Source organism: Oncorhynchus tshawytscha, linkage group LG12, assembly GCF_018296145.1.
Source record: "Oncorhynchus tshawytscha isolate Ot180627B linkage group LG12, Otsh_v2.0, whole genome shotgun sequence".
NCBI classification, from domain to species: Eukaryota; Metazoa; Chordata; class Actinopteri; order Salmoniformes; family Salmonidae; genus Oncorhynchus; species Oncorhynchus tshawytscha.
Genome location: NC_056440.1, coordinates 56,210,108 through 56,228,055, shown reverse-complemented (window position 1 = coordinate 56,228,055; position 17,948 = coordinate 56,210,108). Strand labels below are relative to the sequence as shown.

The 17,948-nt window shown below is 43.2% G+C and overlaps 1 protein-coding gene across 1 annotated transcript; it reads left to right on the top strand.

Moving 5' to 3' along the window:
- The first annotated feature begins 3,605 nt into the window (after positions 1-3,605).
- LOC112232264 (complement C1q tumor necrosis factor-related protein 4) lies at positions 3,606-16,632 on the top strand. The gene is made up of 2 exons (XM_024399125.1): positions 3,606-3,793; positions 14,497-16,632. The coding sequence occupies exon 2, from the start codon at positions 14,502-14,504 to the stop codon at positions 15,588-15,590; it is 1,089 nt and encodes a 362-aa protein (XP_024254893.1). The 5' UTR covers positions 3,606-3,793; positions 14,497-14,501; the 3' UTR covers positions 15,591-16,632.
- Positions 16,633-17,948: the final 1,316 nt, after the last annotated feature.

Below are 17,948 nucleotides of genomic sequence, written 5' to 3'. Positions count from 1 at the left end.
TCTATCACTCCACTGTTTAATTGCTAAATTGTCATTATTTCACCACCACGGCCTATTTATTGCCTTACCTCCCTAATCTTACTACATTTGCACACACTGTATATGTCACGACTTCCCCCGAAGTTGGCTCTCCTGCCTGTTCGGGCGGTGCTCGGCGGTCGTCGTCACCGTCCTACTAGCCACCACCGATCCCTTTTTCGTTTGTCTGTTGGTTTTGTCTTATTAGTTTCACCTGTGTGTATTTTAGTTTCATTAACGTCCTTATATGTATTAGGTTGTCCCGCCCTTGTTTTGTGCGGGATTGTTTGTATTTCATGTATTTTGGTGGAGTACGTGTGTGTTATTTCTCCGGTCTATTTTTTTGATCCTGTGTTGGATTATTCACCCTGTATGTTGGGTTGACCGTGTCGTTTTGATTGCCGGAGAATTAAACTGTCGAATCACTTAACCTGCTCTCTGCGCCTGATTCCACCCACCTTGAGACTACGTGACAGTATATCGATTTTTCTATTGTGTTATTGACTGTGCGTTTGTTTATCCCATGTGTAACTCTGTTGTTTTAGTCGCACTGCTTTGCTTTATCTTGGCCAGGTCGCAATTGTAAATGAGAACTTGTAAACTCGTTTACCTGGTTAAATAAAGGTGAAATCATTAAAAAAAAATACAAATTATCCACACGCCACCAGCAGATACCCTCCATAGATGGAGATCCTAATAAAATACCAAAATAACAAATAGATCCTTCTGCATTACATTTTTATGCTTGGCATCCTTGAATAAGTGTTCGCTCAATAGGCCCTGATTTGAAACCAGAAGAGTTATATTAAAGCAATAAACATGTCGGCTTTTTCCTCATAAACATTCCCTCCAACTTTCTCCCCTACCTTCCATAGTCATGATGTCAAAGTCATGTGGGACTTGTTACATCAAGGAGGAAAGGAGGATGACAAATGCTATGATAGAAAAGGCTCAGCGTCCCTAGCCGCGTCCTCCGAGCATGCGCAGACCAGCTGGCCGGTGTGTTTACGGACATATATCAATCGCTCCCTATCCCAGTCTGCTGACCCTACATGCTTCAAGTTGGCCACCATTGTTCCTTGTAATCAAAAATGCAAAGGTAACTGAACTGAATTACTACTGCTCCGTAGCACTCACTTCTGTCATCATGCAGTGCTTTGACAGAAGAGTCAAGGATCATATCACCACCACCTTACCTGTCACCCTAGACCCACTTCAATTTGCTTACCGCCCCAATAGGTCCACAGATGATGCAATTGCCATCACACTGCACACTGCCCTATCTCATCTGGACAAGAGGAATGTAAGAATGCTGTTCATTGACTATAGCTCAGCATTCAACACCATAGTTCCCTCCAAGCTCATCATTAAGCTTGAGGCCCTGGGTCTGAACCCCGCCCTGTGCCATTGGGTCCTGGACTTCCTGACAGGCTGCCCCCAGGTGGTGTAGGTAGGAAACAACATCTCCACTTCGCTGATCCTCAACACTGGGGCCCCACAAGGGTGCGTGCTCAGCCCCCTCCTGTACTCCTACAGGGAGGAGGTGAGGGTACTCGGAGTGTGATATCAGGAAAACAACCTCTCACTCAACATCAATAAAGCAAAAGAGATGATCGTGGACTTCAGGAAACAACAGAGGGAGCACCCCCCTATCCACATTGACAGGATAGCAGTGGAGAAGGTGGAACGTTTTAAGTTCCTCAGTGTAAACATCATGGACAAACTGAAATGGTCCACCCACACAGACAGTGTGGTGAAGAAGGCGCCTCTTCAACCTCAGGAGGCTGAAGAAATTTGTCTTGTCACCTAAAACCCTCAAACTTTTACTGATGCCCAATTGAGAGCATCCTGTCGGGCTGCATCACCGCCTGGTACAGCAACTACACCGCCCACAACTGCCGGGCTCTCCAGAGAGTGGTGCGGTCTGCACAACGCATCACCGGGGGCAAACTACTTGCCTTCCAGGACACCTACACCACCCGATGTCACAGGAAGGCCAAAAAGATTATCAAAGACAACAACCACCCGAGCCACTGCCTGTTCAAACCGCTACCGTCCAGAAGGCGAGGTCAGTAGAGAGACTGAAAAACAGGTTCTACCTCAAGGCCATCAGATTGTTAAACAGCCATCCCTAACACAGAGAGGCTGCTGCCTACATACAGACTTGAAATCATTGGCCACTTTAATAAATGGATCACTAGTCACTTTAATAATGCCACTTTAATAATGTTTACATATCTTGCGTTACTCATCTCATATGTATATACTGTATTTTATACCATCTATTGCACCTTGCCAATGCCACTCTCACTGTCGGAACTAGAAGCACAAGCATTTCACTACACTCGCAATAACATCTGCTAACCATGTGTATGTGAACGATAACATTAGATTTGACGTCACTTTACATTGTAATAACCATATTTTCTTCTCCGACTTGATTGCTCATTACTGTCAACTGTCAACGTTGCCCTGAACTACCACTTGTCAATGTAATTTCCCATTCATAATAATAATAATAACCATGCTTTTGTTGTTGTTGAGATTACTTATCTCTTTAGCATTTTACGATATTTCAATGAGATTCTGTTTAAACCAGAACACATACCAATACATTTTCAGTAAATCTTTTTTTAAATCCACACTAGAGACTATTAAACGGCCATCAAATGTCAACCTGAACCTCTACGTGCCATCCGTTACCAGGCATGCAGCATTTACATTGACTCCGGTCTTATTGATTACCCGGGAAAGTGGAGGAAGAATGGAGGGCTACTGATCACAAAGGGTGAGAGAACGACAACTTTGGTGGCATCATCTCTCCCGTTGTTTGTTCTGAGCCAAAATGGGTCATTTGTTGCAAACGTGGAAACCGAATGGAGGTCTACGTGGTGCTGAGTTAGCAGCACCTGCTGCTGGGACACTGTGTGTGCCAAATCCTGGGAAAGTTACACATTGAGGGATGGCTCATTTAAATATGTGCAGTAGGAACAGAATGTGACATTTGAATGAGAATATAAAATAAGTATCGTTAGATACATTTCAAATTGAAGGCATTACATGCTATCCTTCTTCCACCCTCTTCCCCACTCAGAATGAGGATAATGACCATAACAATGTGGATGAGTGTGAAATTGGCAACATTGTTGCAATATAACAAAGCCCTTCAGTGATTAAACCCTGACAGGCTCTCTCCTCCTCTTTCATGTGAACACACGCGCACACACACACACGCACACACACACACACACGCGCACACACGCACGCACGCACGCACGCACGCACGCACGCACGCACGCACGCACGCACGCACACACACACACACACACACACACACACACACACACACACACACACACACACACACACACACAACCATTATGCACACATGCAAACAAACATTCACAAACATCCAATTAGGAAATATAGGCACATTCTGTAAACACATGATCTATTTGAGATACATGGAAGACCATGCCAAGATATCACATCAAAAATCACCCCCACCTTTTCCAATCCCCCTTGTGTCCCCCGCTTCCGAAAATGCCTTAGTGGAGGAGCGCTCTGCACTTCCAGAGTCTCCCTGATCAGATGAGGAGCCCCTTTATCACTCTCATATCCTCCAGTGAGTGTGTATATATATGTGGGTGTGTTGCTTACACAGCCTCCCAGACAGCAGCAGCAGGTTGATACACACAAAGACAGTTCCTGGTGCAGAAGCTCTTTTGGAGAACTTTGAGCATTTCTCTCCTACAGCACAGTCTACTACACAGAGGTAAGGACACCTCGAATGAAGGATTACTGCAGTATAGAGGGGGTTACTTTTTCTCTCTTGCATGAAGTAGATGTTTTGCATTTTAGAATCTTGTTGCGTCCAAGCAACATGCGTTATTTGTCCGCACCGATCTACAGCAACATCAACACGGAATCTGGACGGGGTGCCAAACACTGCTGAGTATATAGGAACGTATCATTTTATCTATCATGTACCCCTCTTCATCTCAGGGAGGTGAGAGGATTGCTGTAGCCTTGAGATTGTGGTTTATTAGTTGACTCCAGCAACAATGCTCTCTGCCGATGTACATCTCCTGCTGTGTTCTCAATGTCTCTTCCTTTGTTCATATTTGAGTGTTTCCAATGCATAGACCGGAAGAAGGTAAGAACATCTCGTAGGCGGATGCGTGGGCATGGCATATAGAATATTCATCTACAGCACATGGAGAATGCTGACAAAGAAAGAGCACCTCCTATCATCTCCCACCCAATCCCAGGTTCAGGTTGATCTGTCAACAGCAGTGGGAGGTATAGAGAAGAAAGGAGATGATTAAACACAGAGGGGGCTTTAATCTTATCCAAATCAAATTGGTACATAAAAGCAGAAAGAAACATAGAGACAAATGCAAACTCGGTCAGGCAGGTGTCCTAGTCAGAGGGAGTTGATGGTTTGATTCTCTTTCTTCAAAATGTGAGTGGGAGGATTACAGGCTCAGTCGTACACACATTCGGCAGAGTTGCCACTACGCATGTAGCTAAGTATCTAGATCTCTGGTTTTAACCACATAAGTTTACAATACAAAACTAGACTGTTAAACGTCAAAGTGTTTGATATTTCACACAGAGGTAATATCAATGCCATTATGGTATTTTATTTTTTGTTGCTAATATTAAATCTTCCTCATTTTTAAATGTTCCAGCGCAACACTGCAGAGGTTTATGATACTGTAGGATAGAGGGATCTGGAAGGATAATTGTGCATAATTTACTGCATTGACTGATATGAACTAGGAACATAAGCATTTCCCTGCACACACCAGAACACCTGCTAAACTGTGTACGCGACCAATCAAATGTGATTTTATGATAATACTGATGGGAGTATCATGTATAATGAGTACCCATACCATGTTCATCAAGGAAAGAGAGAAGTGGGCCTGACAGTTTCATCAATGGTGTAAAGTACTTAAGTAAAAAATACTTTAAAGTACTACTTAAGTCGTTTTTTTTTTGTATTTATATTTTTGACAACTTTTGCTTCACTGCATTCCAAAAGAAAATAAATGTACTTATGTACTTTTTACTCCATACATTTCCCTGACCCATTTTCCCTGAATGCTTAGTAGGACAGGAAAATGGTCTAATTCACACACTTATCAATAATCCCTGGTCATCCCTACTGCCTCTGATCTGGCGGACTCACTAAACACATCCTAAAGTTTGTAAATTATGTCTGCGTGTTAGTGTGCCCCTGGCTAGCCGTGAATAAAAAAAACAAGAAAATGGCACCGTCTGGTTTGCTTAATATAAGGAATGTGAAATTATTTATACTTTTGATACTTAAGTATATTTAAAACCAAATACTTTTAGACTTTTCCTCAAGTAGGATTTTACTGGGTGACTTTCACTTTTACTTGAGTCATTTTAATATTGAGATATCTTTACTTTTACTCAGGTATGACAATTGGGTACTTTTTCCACCACTGAGTTTCATACATTGTCCCATGGGCAGTGGTTGTTGTGTAGAGGTCCCTTCAGTCCCCAAACAGTGTCTGTGTTTGATACTCTTTGCTGCGAGTCTTCCTCAGCCCTTTAAATCTTGAGACCCATTTGAATCCAGTCCAACTATGGACCCGTTTGGGGAGCTGTCAAGTCAACTGTTCAGGGAGCCTCTTCTCTTCACACAATCAATATGTGAGATTCTCACCAGGTGTCTTGCTCCTGTTGGTAGGGTGTAGATCGAACACAAACCGTGCTTCGCTGTTAATGGACTGTGTCTGTGTACTCCTGAGTCATTACTGCTATCGCATTATAAATGATGGAACTGTGCATCAAGGGCCAGTCCAGGGAGAGCTTTTCCTCTCTGTTTTTTAATCATGGTGGTATGCGCAAAACGTCAAATAGTTTCACAGATACAGATTAATTCTCAAGTCTGACATTTTAAAAAGCTCTTTGCTCTCATTTCCCCCTGTTGCTGGTTCTCTCTCTCCTCCCCGTTTTCTCTCGTTTGAGCCAATGACCCCAGATGGTGACAGATCCATGCCTCGTGTTAAAAGGCTCCACTTGAGCAGTGAGATGACATCTGGCGAGGGTGTGACTAATAAGAGGGACAGAAGCGGCAGGGACCCGTCGTGTGATCTCAGATACCAGGGTCCTCTGACTGAAGTCTACATTTTAATATCCATCCACACTCAGGGGTCGATGTACTAAAATTGGCTTTAACCATTGGTCAGTCACCCTGCGCTGTCAAAGAACATATCCATCTGATCCCCAATGTCAGTGGTGCAAAGATGATAAAAACCATCCGTATTCAAAGCAGATATCATGGCACAAGGCGAGACCCGGATGCAGACACAGGAGGCAGATAGTTGGAGTTTTACAATATTTATTCATCCAATAAGGCAAGAGAATGGTCGTGGACAGGCAAAAGAGTCCAAAAGGTACCGAAGGGGAGGCAGAATCAAGGTCAGGGCAGACAGGATGATCAGGCAGGCGGGAAAGCAGTCCAGAGTCAGACAGGGTTCTAAACCGGGAAGATTATCAAAAAGAGAAGAGGAAAAAGGGGTACGGGAAAAAGACACTGGTTGACTTGACGAACATACAAGACGAACCGGCACAGAGAGACAGGAAACACAGGGATAAATACGCTGGGGAAAATAAGCGACACCTGGAGTGGGTGGAGACCATCACAGGAACAGGTGAAACAGATCTGGGCATGACAGCAGAAGTAGGTGATGCTAAGCAGAAATGTACATTTTGGAAATGCAGAGAAGGGCGGTGAGTTTATTGAGAGGAAAAACTACAGTCAACACTTAACCTTAGCTTAAATTTACAATAACATGAAATGTACACACATCTTCCATTGATAAATGCACCAACTAAGCAAATGAACTGTTGTTCATAGATCAATGATAGGATGACAAAAGTTATGGTATCAGAAATATGTCTGGTGCCTACAGGGTTGTAACTATGGCATAGTGGCGGTACACCTCATTGTCATGTATGATTTACATACATTACCACTGATAGCTGACAGAGGGATGCTATTATGCTGGAATTAGGATTGAGGAGGTTATATTCAGAGGCTGATCATATGGGAGAGAGGGGGCTATTTCACCAATTTATGCCTATGAGAGAGATAGATTGAGTGGCTCGCTCATTGAGATTGCCTCTCATCACCTTGATTCAGCAGACAAAGCGTTCTCCCGAAGCCACTCCTGCATTATCTTGGCTGTGTGCTTAGTGTCATTATCCTGTTGGAAGGTGAACCTTCGCCCCCCAGTCTGAGAACCTGCTCCAGAGCGCTCAGGACTTCATCAAGGATTTCTCTGTACTTTGCTTCATTCATTTATCCCTCGATCCTGATTAGCATTAGTTTTAGAATAATGATGGTGCCAGGTTTCCTCCAGACGTGATGCTTGGCATTCAGGCCAAAGTGTTTAGTCTTGGTTTCATCAAATCAAATTGTATTAGTCACATTCCCTGAATACAACAGGTAGACCTTACAGTGAAATGCTTACTTACGGGCCCCTAACCAACAATGCAGTTTAAAAAATATATAAATAAATACCGACAAGAATAAGAAATAAAAGTAACAAGTAATTAAAGAGCAGCAGTAAAATAACAATAGCGAGACTATATATAGGGGGTATTGGTACAGAGTCAATGTGTTGGGGCACCGGTTAGTTGAGGTAATATGTACATGTTGGTAGAGTAATTAAAGTGACTATGCATAGATGATAACAACAGAGTAGCAGCGGTGTAAAAGAGGTGGGGGTGGGGGGGGCAATGCAAATAGTCTGATTTGGTGTTCAGGAGTCTTATGGCTTGGGTGTGGAAGCTGTTTAGAAGCCTCTTGGACCTAGACTTGGCGCTCTGGTACCGCTTACCGTGCGGTAGCAGAGAGGACAGTCTATGACTAGGGTGACTGGAGTCTTTGACAATTTTTAGGGCCTTCCTCTGACACCGCCTGGTATAGAGGTCCTGGATGGCAAGGAGCTTAGCCCCAGTAATGTACTGGGCCATTTGCACTACCCTCTGTAGTGCCTTGCGGTCGGAGGCCCGAGCAGTTGCCATACCAGGCAGTGATGTAACCAGTCAGGATGCTCTCAACGGTTTTGTCGTGCCCTCTTCACGACTGTCTTGGTGTGCTTGGACCATGTTAATTTGAACACCAAGGAACTTCAAGCTCTCAACCTGTTCCACTGCAGCCCAGTCGAGGAGAATGGGGGCGTGCTCGGTCCTCTTTTTCCTGTAGTCCACAATCATCTCCTTTGTCTTGATCACATTGAGGGAGAGGTTGTTGTCCTGGCACCACACGGCCAGGTCTCTGACCTCCCTATAGGCTGTCTCGTCGTTGTCGGTGATCAGGCCTACCACTGTTGTGTCATCGGCAAACTTAATGATGGTGTTGAAGTCGTGCCTGGCCATGCAGTCATGAGTGAACAGGGAGTACAGGAGGGGACTGAGCACACACCCATGAGGGGCCCATGTGTTGAGGATCAGTGTGGCGGATGTGTTGTTCCCTACCCTTACCACCTGGATCCAGTTGCAGATGGAGGTGTTTAGTCTCAGGGTCCTTAGCTTATTGATGAGCTTTGAACGCTGTAGTCAGTGAATAGCATTCTCACATAGGTGTTCCTTCTGTCCAGGTGGGAAAGGGCAGGGTGGAGTGCAATAGAGATGCATCATCTGTGGATCTGTTGGGGCGGTACACAAATTAGAGTGGGTCTAGGGTTTCTGGAACAATGGTGTTGATGTGAGCCATGACCAGCCTTTCAAAGCACTTCATGGCTACAGACGTGAGTGCTACGGGTCAGTAATCATTTAGGCAGGTTACCTTAGTGTTCTTGGACACAGGCACTGTGGTGGCCTGCTTAAAACATTTTGGTATTACAGACTCGGACAGGGAGAGGTTGAAAATGTCAGTGAAGAGAATCTTGAGAATCAGAGAATATTGTTTCTCATGGTTTAAGAGTCTTTCTTTAGGTGCCTTTTGTCGAACTCCAAGTGGGTTGTCATGTAACTTTTAATGGGGAGTGGCTTCCGTCTGGCCTACCATAGTCTACCATAAAGGCCTACAGTGCCTTGCGAAAGTATTCGGCCCCCTTGAACTTTGCGACCTTTTGCCACATTTCAGGCTTCAAACATAAATATATAAAACTGTATTTTTTTGAGAAGAATCAACAACAAGTGGGACACAATCATGAAGTGGAACGACATTTATTGGATATTTCGAACTTTTTTAACAAATCAAAAAGTGAAAAATTGGGCGTGCAAAATTATTCAGCCCCCTTAAGTTAATACTTTGTAGCGCCACCTTTTGCTGCGATTACAGCTGTAAGTCGCTTGGGGTATGTCTCTATCAGTTTTGCACATCGAGAGACTGACATTTTTTCCCATTCCTCCTTGCAAAACAGCTCGAGCTCAGTGAGGTTGGATGGAGAGCATTTGTGAACAGCAGTTTTCAGTTCTTTCCACAGATTCTCGATTGGATTCAGGTCTGAACTTTGACTTGGCCATTCTAACACCTGGATATGTTTATTTTTGAACCATTGCATTGTAGATTTTGCTTTATGTTTTGGATCATTGTCTTGTTGGAAGACAAATCTCCGTCCCAGTCTCAGGTCTTTTGCAGACTCCATCAGGTTTTCTTCCAGAATGGTCCTGTATTTGGCTCCATCCATCTTCCCATCAATTTTAACCATCTTCCCTGTCCCTGCTGAAGAAAAGCAGGCCCAAACCATGATGCTGCCACCACCATGTTTGACAGTGGGGATGTTGTGTTCAGGGTGATGAGCTGTGTTGCTTTTACGCCAAACATAACATTTTGCATTGTTGCCAAAAAGTTCAAATTTGGTTTCATCTGACCAGAGCACCTTCTTCCACATGTTTGGTGTGTCTCCCAGGTGGCTTGTGGCAAACTTTAAACAACACTTTTTATGGATATCTTTAAGAAATGGCTTTCTTCTTGCCACTCTTCCATAAAGGCCAGATTTGTGCAATATACAACTGATTGTTGTCCTATGGACAGAGTCTCCCACCTCAGCTGTAGATCTCTGCAGTTCATCCAGAGTGATCATGGGCCTCTTGGCTGCATCTCTGATCAGTCTTCTCCTTGTATGAGCTGAAAGTTTAGAGGGACGGCCAGGTCTTGGTAGATTTGCAGTGGTCTGATACTCCTTCCATTTCAATATTATCGCTTGCACAGTGCTCCTTGGGATGTTTAAAGCTTGGGAAATCTTTTTGTATCCAAATCCGGCTTTAAACCTCTTCACAACAGTATCTCGGACCTGCCTGGTGTGTTCCTTGTTCTTCATGATGCTCTCTGCGCTTTTAACGGACCTCTGAGACTATCACAGTGCAGGTGCATTTATACGGAGACTTGATTACACACAGGTGGATTGTATTTATCATCATTAGTCATTTAGGTCAACATTGGATCATTCAGAGATCCTCACTGAACTTCTGGAGAGAGTTTGCTGCACTGAAAGTAAAGGGGCTGAATAATTTTGCACGCCCAATTTTTCAGTTTTTGATTTGTTAAAAAAGTTTGAAATATCCAATAAATGTCGTTCCACTTCATGATTGTGTCCCACTTGTTGTTGATTCTTCACAAAAAATACAGTTTTATATCTTTATGTTTGAAGCCTGAAATGTGGCAAAAGGTCGTAAAGTTCAAGGGGGCCCAATACTTTCGCAAGGCACTGTAATTGGTGGAATGCTGCAAAGATTGGTGTCCTTCTGGAAGTTTCTCCCATCTCCACAGAGAAACTCTGGAGCTCTGTCAGAGTGACCATCGGGTTCTTGGTCATCTCCCAGACCAAGGCCCTTCCCCCTAATTGCTCAGTTAGGATGGGCAGCCAGCTCTTGGAAGAGCCTTGGTGGTTCCAAATCTATTCCATTTAAGAATGATGGAGGCCACTGTGTTCTTGGGAACCTTTAATGCTGCAGAAATGTTTTCATACCATTCCCCAGATCTGTGCCTCAACACAATCCTGTCTCGGCGCTCTACGGACAATTCCTTCAACCTCATGACTTGGTTCTTGCTCTGACGTGCACTGTCAACTGTAGGACCTTATATAGACAGGTGTGTACCTTTCCAAATCATGTCCAATCAATTGAATTTACCCCAGGTGGACTCCAATCAAGTTGTAGAAATGTCTCAAGGATGATTAATGGAAACAGGATGCACCCGAACTCAATTTTGAGTCTCATATCAAAGAGCCTGAATACTAATGTAAATAAGGTATGTGTTTATTTTTACTACATTTGCAAAAAATTCTAAAAACCTGTTTTTGCTTTGTCATTATGGGGTATTGTGTGTAGATAGATGAGGAAAAAAACAATAATTTAATACATTTTAGAATAAGGCTGTAACGTAACAAAATGTGGAATAAGTAAAGGGGTAAAGGGTGAATACTTTGCAAATGCCCTGTATGTTGCACATATAAATTATATTTGTTATATATTATGTGACATTTTACTTGAGTATACTACGAGAATATACTTCCAGAAATTGATTAATATCATTGCAAACGTACGATAGGCTAATATTTACATTTAAGTAATATCCCTTAACTGAGAGTCTACTATTGCTTTTATCTAAATTAACATTCTACAACCTAGGCCCACTTATGGATCCATCGACACTCCAGGGATGAGACTATTTGGCCACCAATGGGACTTATTCATTTCTGAGCATTTGTTTGTTATCACCTCTAGCAGATGGCTCAGCGTGGTGGAATGCTTTTCACCAAAATAATTAAAGTGAGGAAATGCTGCTCATTCTAACTTATTTTGGACTCTCATAGCCCCTGGTTATTGCACAGTGTCCCTAAAAAGACATGCAAACACTCAAAATAGATTTCAAAATATTAAATAATTACAAAGCCATCAACATTCAAAATAGAAGTGATTATGTATTCTGTTGAATAGAAAAACATAATTGTAAATGCCTCCAATGTAATTGAAGATGTGATGAATATCTACACAGAGAATGTCACATTCACTGTGAGGGCAAGACTCAGCCCTCAGTCAGCTTGCCATTTACATTTATTCACAAGCGATGGATTCATCTTTGGATGGAAACAGGGATGCTGCGTTCATGGAGCAGGTTTCAACATGTCATTCTGCATCAACCATGAAGAAATGAGCAACCTCTTTGCAACATGCTAGTCAAATGCAGAATGCAGCAAATCCTTGAGGCTGCTGTCATACAATACTAGAACTGTCGTTCACCGATAGCCTCACAGTACTTAAAGAGCAGCTGAACCCCCCCCAAAATATGTATCTAGTTGAAAACGGCCTATGTTGCATCGATTTTAGTCAGTGTACAAATGTACTACAATGTGTAAATAATATAAGTTCTATCATAAAGTCAGTATCTTCCAAAACTGAAATTTGCCTCAGCTGTTATAATGAAAAAGGTTTTATTCACATGGCCTGACCATAATTATCACTGTGCGCTGGAGACTCGTCTCTAGTCAGTAAAGGGTTAACGCATGTAATTGGATGAATGGATATTGTGGTTCGCCACCGCGTCTAATTACACAGCGTTGGGAACTTCTCCAGAACAAACCGGGAGGATTGCCTTTGTACCGCATTCCTAGTTCCATTGGATACTTCAGGGGTGATTTCGATCATGCCCACTAACACCGGATGGTGACGCCTAGGGAGAATTGTCAAGCACGGAGAAACAGCTACAGTGATTGTGCTCGATCCAATTGCACGGCAGAACCTACAGACAGTGAGACAGACCTGCCAACATCACTCAGCGCCCCAAGTTGTTTACATAAAATAACACGTCACCAATGTTATGTTGAAAGAACACAATTGGCTGATAAGATCTTTATCGAGTGGCCACTTGCTAATGTGTTTGATAGTGTTCATTGAGTCTACCACTGTTTCGGTCACAATAAGATTTGATACGTTGCGCACACATCCCGACTACTTGTCAATATTCCAAAATTCATACCAATTCGCAAGCATCTTGTGTTCTGCCGCGACCTGTTGTATAACATGATTTGCTATGAAACTCTACCAGACGGACACTCCGGTAATAGACAGTGAGAAAGTTGAAAAAAAAACAAACGTCCAAATTAATTCGAGATTTATTTTAGATTAATACGGGCTATTTTTGAGGACGAACTCTTGCGACCGTGACTCGAGAAGGACAAGCAGCAATACCTGCTAGAGTACGATATAGCAAACATAACACCCACGTCGAATCACACCGCCAAGACGCAAATCTAGTTCACCAACCCCTTCAATGACAGAGGAAATGAAGATAACTATGTCTATTGTGTTCATGTCAGTCCAATCGCTGTTTATAAATAGTCTCATCAATCCCATGGGATCTCATGTTTTTATGTTTAATTCCTTATTTTCTGTTTGAAATTTATAAGACTCCCCATGGAATAACCTACTGTATGTCGATAAAGTAAATCTAAGACATTGTCTGAAACTCCTTCTGACAGGTCCACTTCTGTTACGGCTTTAGTGATGACTACACAGGCAGGAAGAGAAGATCTCATTAGACAAATAGATGTTTTGAACTTTAGTAGCCGGACTAGGAAATTACTGTATGATATCGAAATCTGCCTGCATTGATCCTAAAATCAATATTTACTGCAACACACACAGACATTTGACAGATGACAGGACCTAGTAGACCAGACTTTTTTTTTTACCCTCAATAAAAAAGAAGCAGTCCGATTAGCGTGACTTTGTATTTTGGATCAAGCTTTTAAATGGTGGACATAATAATGCTCACTGACTATAATAACTTGCACATAAAGAATGTTAAAACATTTATAAAGATGCAATTATAAAATAAGGTTCGGGACAGCAGCTTAATTCCTTTCAGTGATGTTGATCGCTGGCGTGTTTCAAAGCAAGCCCCTTTGTCAAAGCACTATCACATTTACAAAGATATTGGGATCAATATACCGTAGTGATGAGACAGGAGAGAATTAAGTCATGATATAATTGATGTTGAGTAAACGTATGACTTTGGGTGCAGATGAAGGTGTATTTCCTCCAGTTGGTTTGGCACCTAGGCCAGCGGAGGGAAAATATTATTGTCTCTCTTTTTGTTCCTTCATTAGCCAGGTAAAATTAAATGCTAATTAGGAACGTATTAATGCTGCTTCCGTTTTGGGATAAACATATTTTCAAAGCAAGTGTCTCAGAGAAGATTCAATCCTCTATGGATCCAGGTGGTATTGAATCACTAATAACAATCTCACTTGCTTCTGATTTTACTTCTCAATTGAGCTGGCAAAGCCTTGAGCTATTCGATTGTTGAGTTACAGTCAATTCATATATAACCTGCACCATGGTATCACACTGCTACGGAACTGCTTTTTAACATCCACACAGTGCTCTCTTTTGGTCTGCTATGGTATCTCTGTTGTGTATTATATTGAGATTAAGCACCTGACTTTGTTGTTTAATTAACTGGGCCAACCTTTTTCCCAACAGGAAAGATGACTACACCAGCTAGCCGTCTCCTGATTGGCCTGATGTGTCAGGTAACCTGCACATGGGCCTTCGCTCGCCTGCCCGAGGATGCAGAACTGCGTTCTGCCTTTTCAGTGGCACGCACCAGCAGCATGGAGGGTGGACCAAAGATGGTGGTGACCTTTGACAAGGAGTATGTTAACATCGGTGGGGACTTTGATCCAAAGGCAGGCATGTTCCGCTGCCGCATCCCCGGAGCATACTACTTCTCCTTCACAGTGGGGAAGTTCCCCAGTCGTGACCTGTCAGTCATGCTAATGAAGAACAGGAATGAAGTGCAGGCCATTGTGTATGATGAGAATGCGGGAGAGGAGCGTAAGGTGCAGAGCCAAAGCGCCATGCTGCAGCTGGACTTTGGTGACACAGTCTGGCTCCGCCTTCACGGTGATCCCCGCTATGCCATCTACAGCAACACAGGTCACTACACCACCTTTAACGGCTACCTAATCTACCCTGACACCTACACCTTCCAAGACCGCAAGCACGAGGACTCAACTCCCATGTATGGAAACAAGGCGAATGCCAATGACCACACCCTAACAGACCAGGATGGGCTGGGAGAAAGGGACAACGTAGAGAAGAGAGAGGAGGTAGAGGATAAAGAGGAGGACCAGAGGTCAGCCTTCTCCGTTGGCCGCACTCAGAGCATCGTAGGGGTGGACCAGGGCTTCACAGAGCACCGTCCTATCTCCTTTGACACAGAATTTGTCAACATTGGCGCTGACTTTAACGTCACCGAAGGTGTATTCACCTGCCATATTCCAGGAGCCTACTTCTTCTCCTTCAATGCTGGCAAGCTTCCCCACAAAACCCTGTCAATCAAGCTGATGAAGAACCACCTGGAGGTGCAGGCCATGATCTACGATGACAGTGACACTGAGAAGGCTCTGCAGAGCCAAAGTCTGATGCTGTCTCTGCGCCGTGGTGATATCGTCTGGCTTTATAGCCACCAGCGCGATGGCTTTGGAGCATACAGCAACCATGCCAAGTATATAACCTTCACTGGCTTCCTGGTCTATCCAGAAATACAAAAACTAGCCACCAATCAGCAGTAACAGCAGAGCCGGAAGCCATAAGGGACAGTGTCAAGAACACAGTTGGCTGTGGACCTACTACACTCAATTATTCTATGTCCAGCTAATTCTTTCAATGGGTTTACTTTGTCAAACTCCAACTTGCAGTCATGAATTAATGAAGATGTTACTACGTACTAGCATTTTTGCTATTTTCAGGATATGATGTCTCAGTTAACTTATTTTTTAACATACCTTTATCAATGTCTTGAAAGGCATTGTCAAATAATGGGGACACTTGTTTTGTGTCAAATTTAGTATTTTTCCTTCATTTTAGAGTGAGTTTCTGATAAGGCCAGTGTCAGATCACAATGAAATAAAATGGCATTTTGAACCAAAAAGCATGACCAACACTTAGAATAAATGTCCTGTTACAGTGCAGGGCTGTCCATTGGACCAATACAGACACCATACTCATCCTTGTTGTAGCTTGAAATCTGCTAGTTATGGACCTCGGGGCACCAGGCTCATAATTTGATTTCTAACTTAGCAGAGTTTAATTTATTTCCTCAGCTGGTGACCGCTGTGGAGAAAATTGAATTGCCTATATCATCCCTTATGATAAACGTGCCGGTTTAATTCACACACCCCGAGAGAGAAAAATGCTGTTAAAATTGTGCCAGGCTTCAGCAAATTACAGTCTGTTTGAGAGGTCATTTAAACAACATATACAAAATAGCATATAGTCCAATTATAATGTTAATTTTACTCTCCAGCAAATACTGTATTTTGATTCTCCACGTCACACCCTGATCTGTTTCACCTGTTTTATGCTTGTCTCCACCCCCCCACCAGGTCTCTCCCATTTGTCCCCATTATCCCCTGTGTATTTATACAAGTGTTCTCTGTTTGTCTGTTGCCAGTTAGTCTTGTCAGCGTGTTTTTCCCTGTTTGAGTCGCTGTTTTCTAGTCTTCCTGGTTCTGACTGCTCTGACCCTGCCTGCCGTTCTGTACCTCATTGACTCTGCCCTGGATTACTGACCTCTACCTGCCCCCTTGTATAATAAATATTATGAGAACTGTACTATCCGCCTCCTGTGTCTGCATCTGGGTCATATCCTGAGTTGTGTGGGACTATTGGGTTATGTACACCATCTCTGGGTAGTGTTCCTTTTTTAGTTTGAATTAGCATCTTATCAAAAGGAATAAACACAATGTGACACTTACTGAATAATGAGAGACTATTTCAGTAATACTTAGTCCCCCTATTAATGGTCATCTACTATGCGAATAGCAGGTTGATTTTTGCCATGAATCCTGCCCTGGAGGCAGAACTGAGCCATTTCCGCTAGCTGCAGTCAAAATGTCATTTATGGTCTTAATTTAAGGTTAGGCATTAGGGTTAGCCATGTAGTTAAGGTTATGTTTAAAATCCGATTATATGACTTTGTGGCTGTGCCAGCTCGTAACCACTCAGCAGAGCTGCCTCCAGAACAAGATTCATGGAGAAAAATACTTACCTGCCTGTGATTGCGGTGTCAGGAATATACTCACTCCTGCGGTGCTGCCCGCACACAACCTACTTTTGGAGCACATCCTTCGTCACACTCTTGAGTCCCTAATGCCCAAGTGTCACTAATCGTGGCAACTTTTGTACCCTGAGGGTGGAATAACTTTTTCAAAACAGTGAATTTAAAAATATGAAACAGATGAATAATTTTTCAATTTGTATGGGAAAATTGTAGTTTAGCATTTGCTTTGTAGTTCTAATTTCAATCATTATGTGCATGGACTGCAGTAGGAAATCGTCATCGAGTTGAGTGGACCAAATTTGTATAACAGCTTTAATTATATTTAACCACTAGCAAGCCATCAGAGACTCTGGGTTCGCACCCAGGCTCTGTCGTAACCGGCCGCAACCGGAAGGTCCGTGGGGCGACGCACAATTTGCCAAGCGTCGTCCGGGTTAGGGAGGGCTTGGCCAATAGGGATGTCCTTGTCTCATCGCGCACCAGCGACTCCTGTGGCGGGCCGGGCGCAGTGGGCGCTAACCAAGGTTGCCAGGTGCTTCCTCCGACACATTGGTGCGGCTGGCTTTCGGGTTGGATGCGCACTGTGTTAAGAAGCAGTGCGGCTTGCTTGGGTTGTGTATCGGAGGACGCATGACTTTCAACCTTCGTCTCCCCCAAGCCCGTACGGGAGTTGTAGCGATGAGACAAGATAGTAGCTACTAAAAAAATTGGATACCACGAAATTGGGGAGAAAAAGGGGTAAAATAAAATAAAATTTAAATACACTAGCATACGCTTTTGAGAGCGTAAGGAACCCACAAAAAATATTATTTCTTAGAGCTCAGTGAGATCAATTTCCAGAGAGATAACAGGCATTATGATATTGGGA

What these genes read in the sequence shown, in the direction of transcription:
- LOC112232264 (XM_024399125.1), top strand. Translation starts at nt 14,502, where the DNA reads ATGACTACACCAGCTAGCCGTCTCCTGATTGGCCTGATGTGTCAGGTA.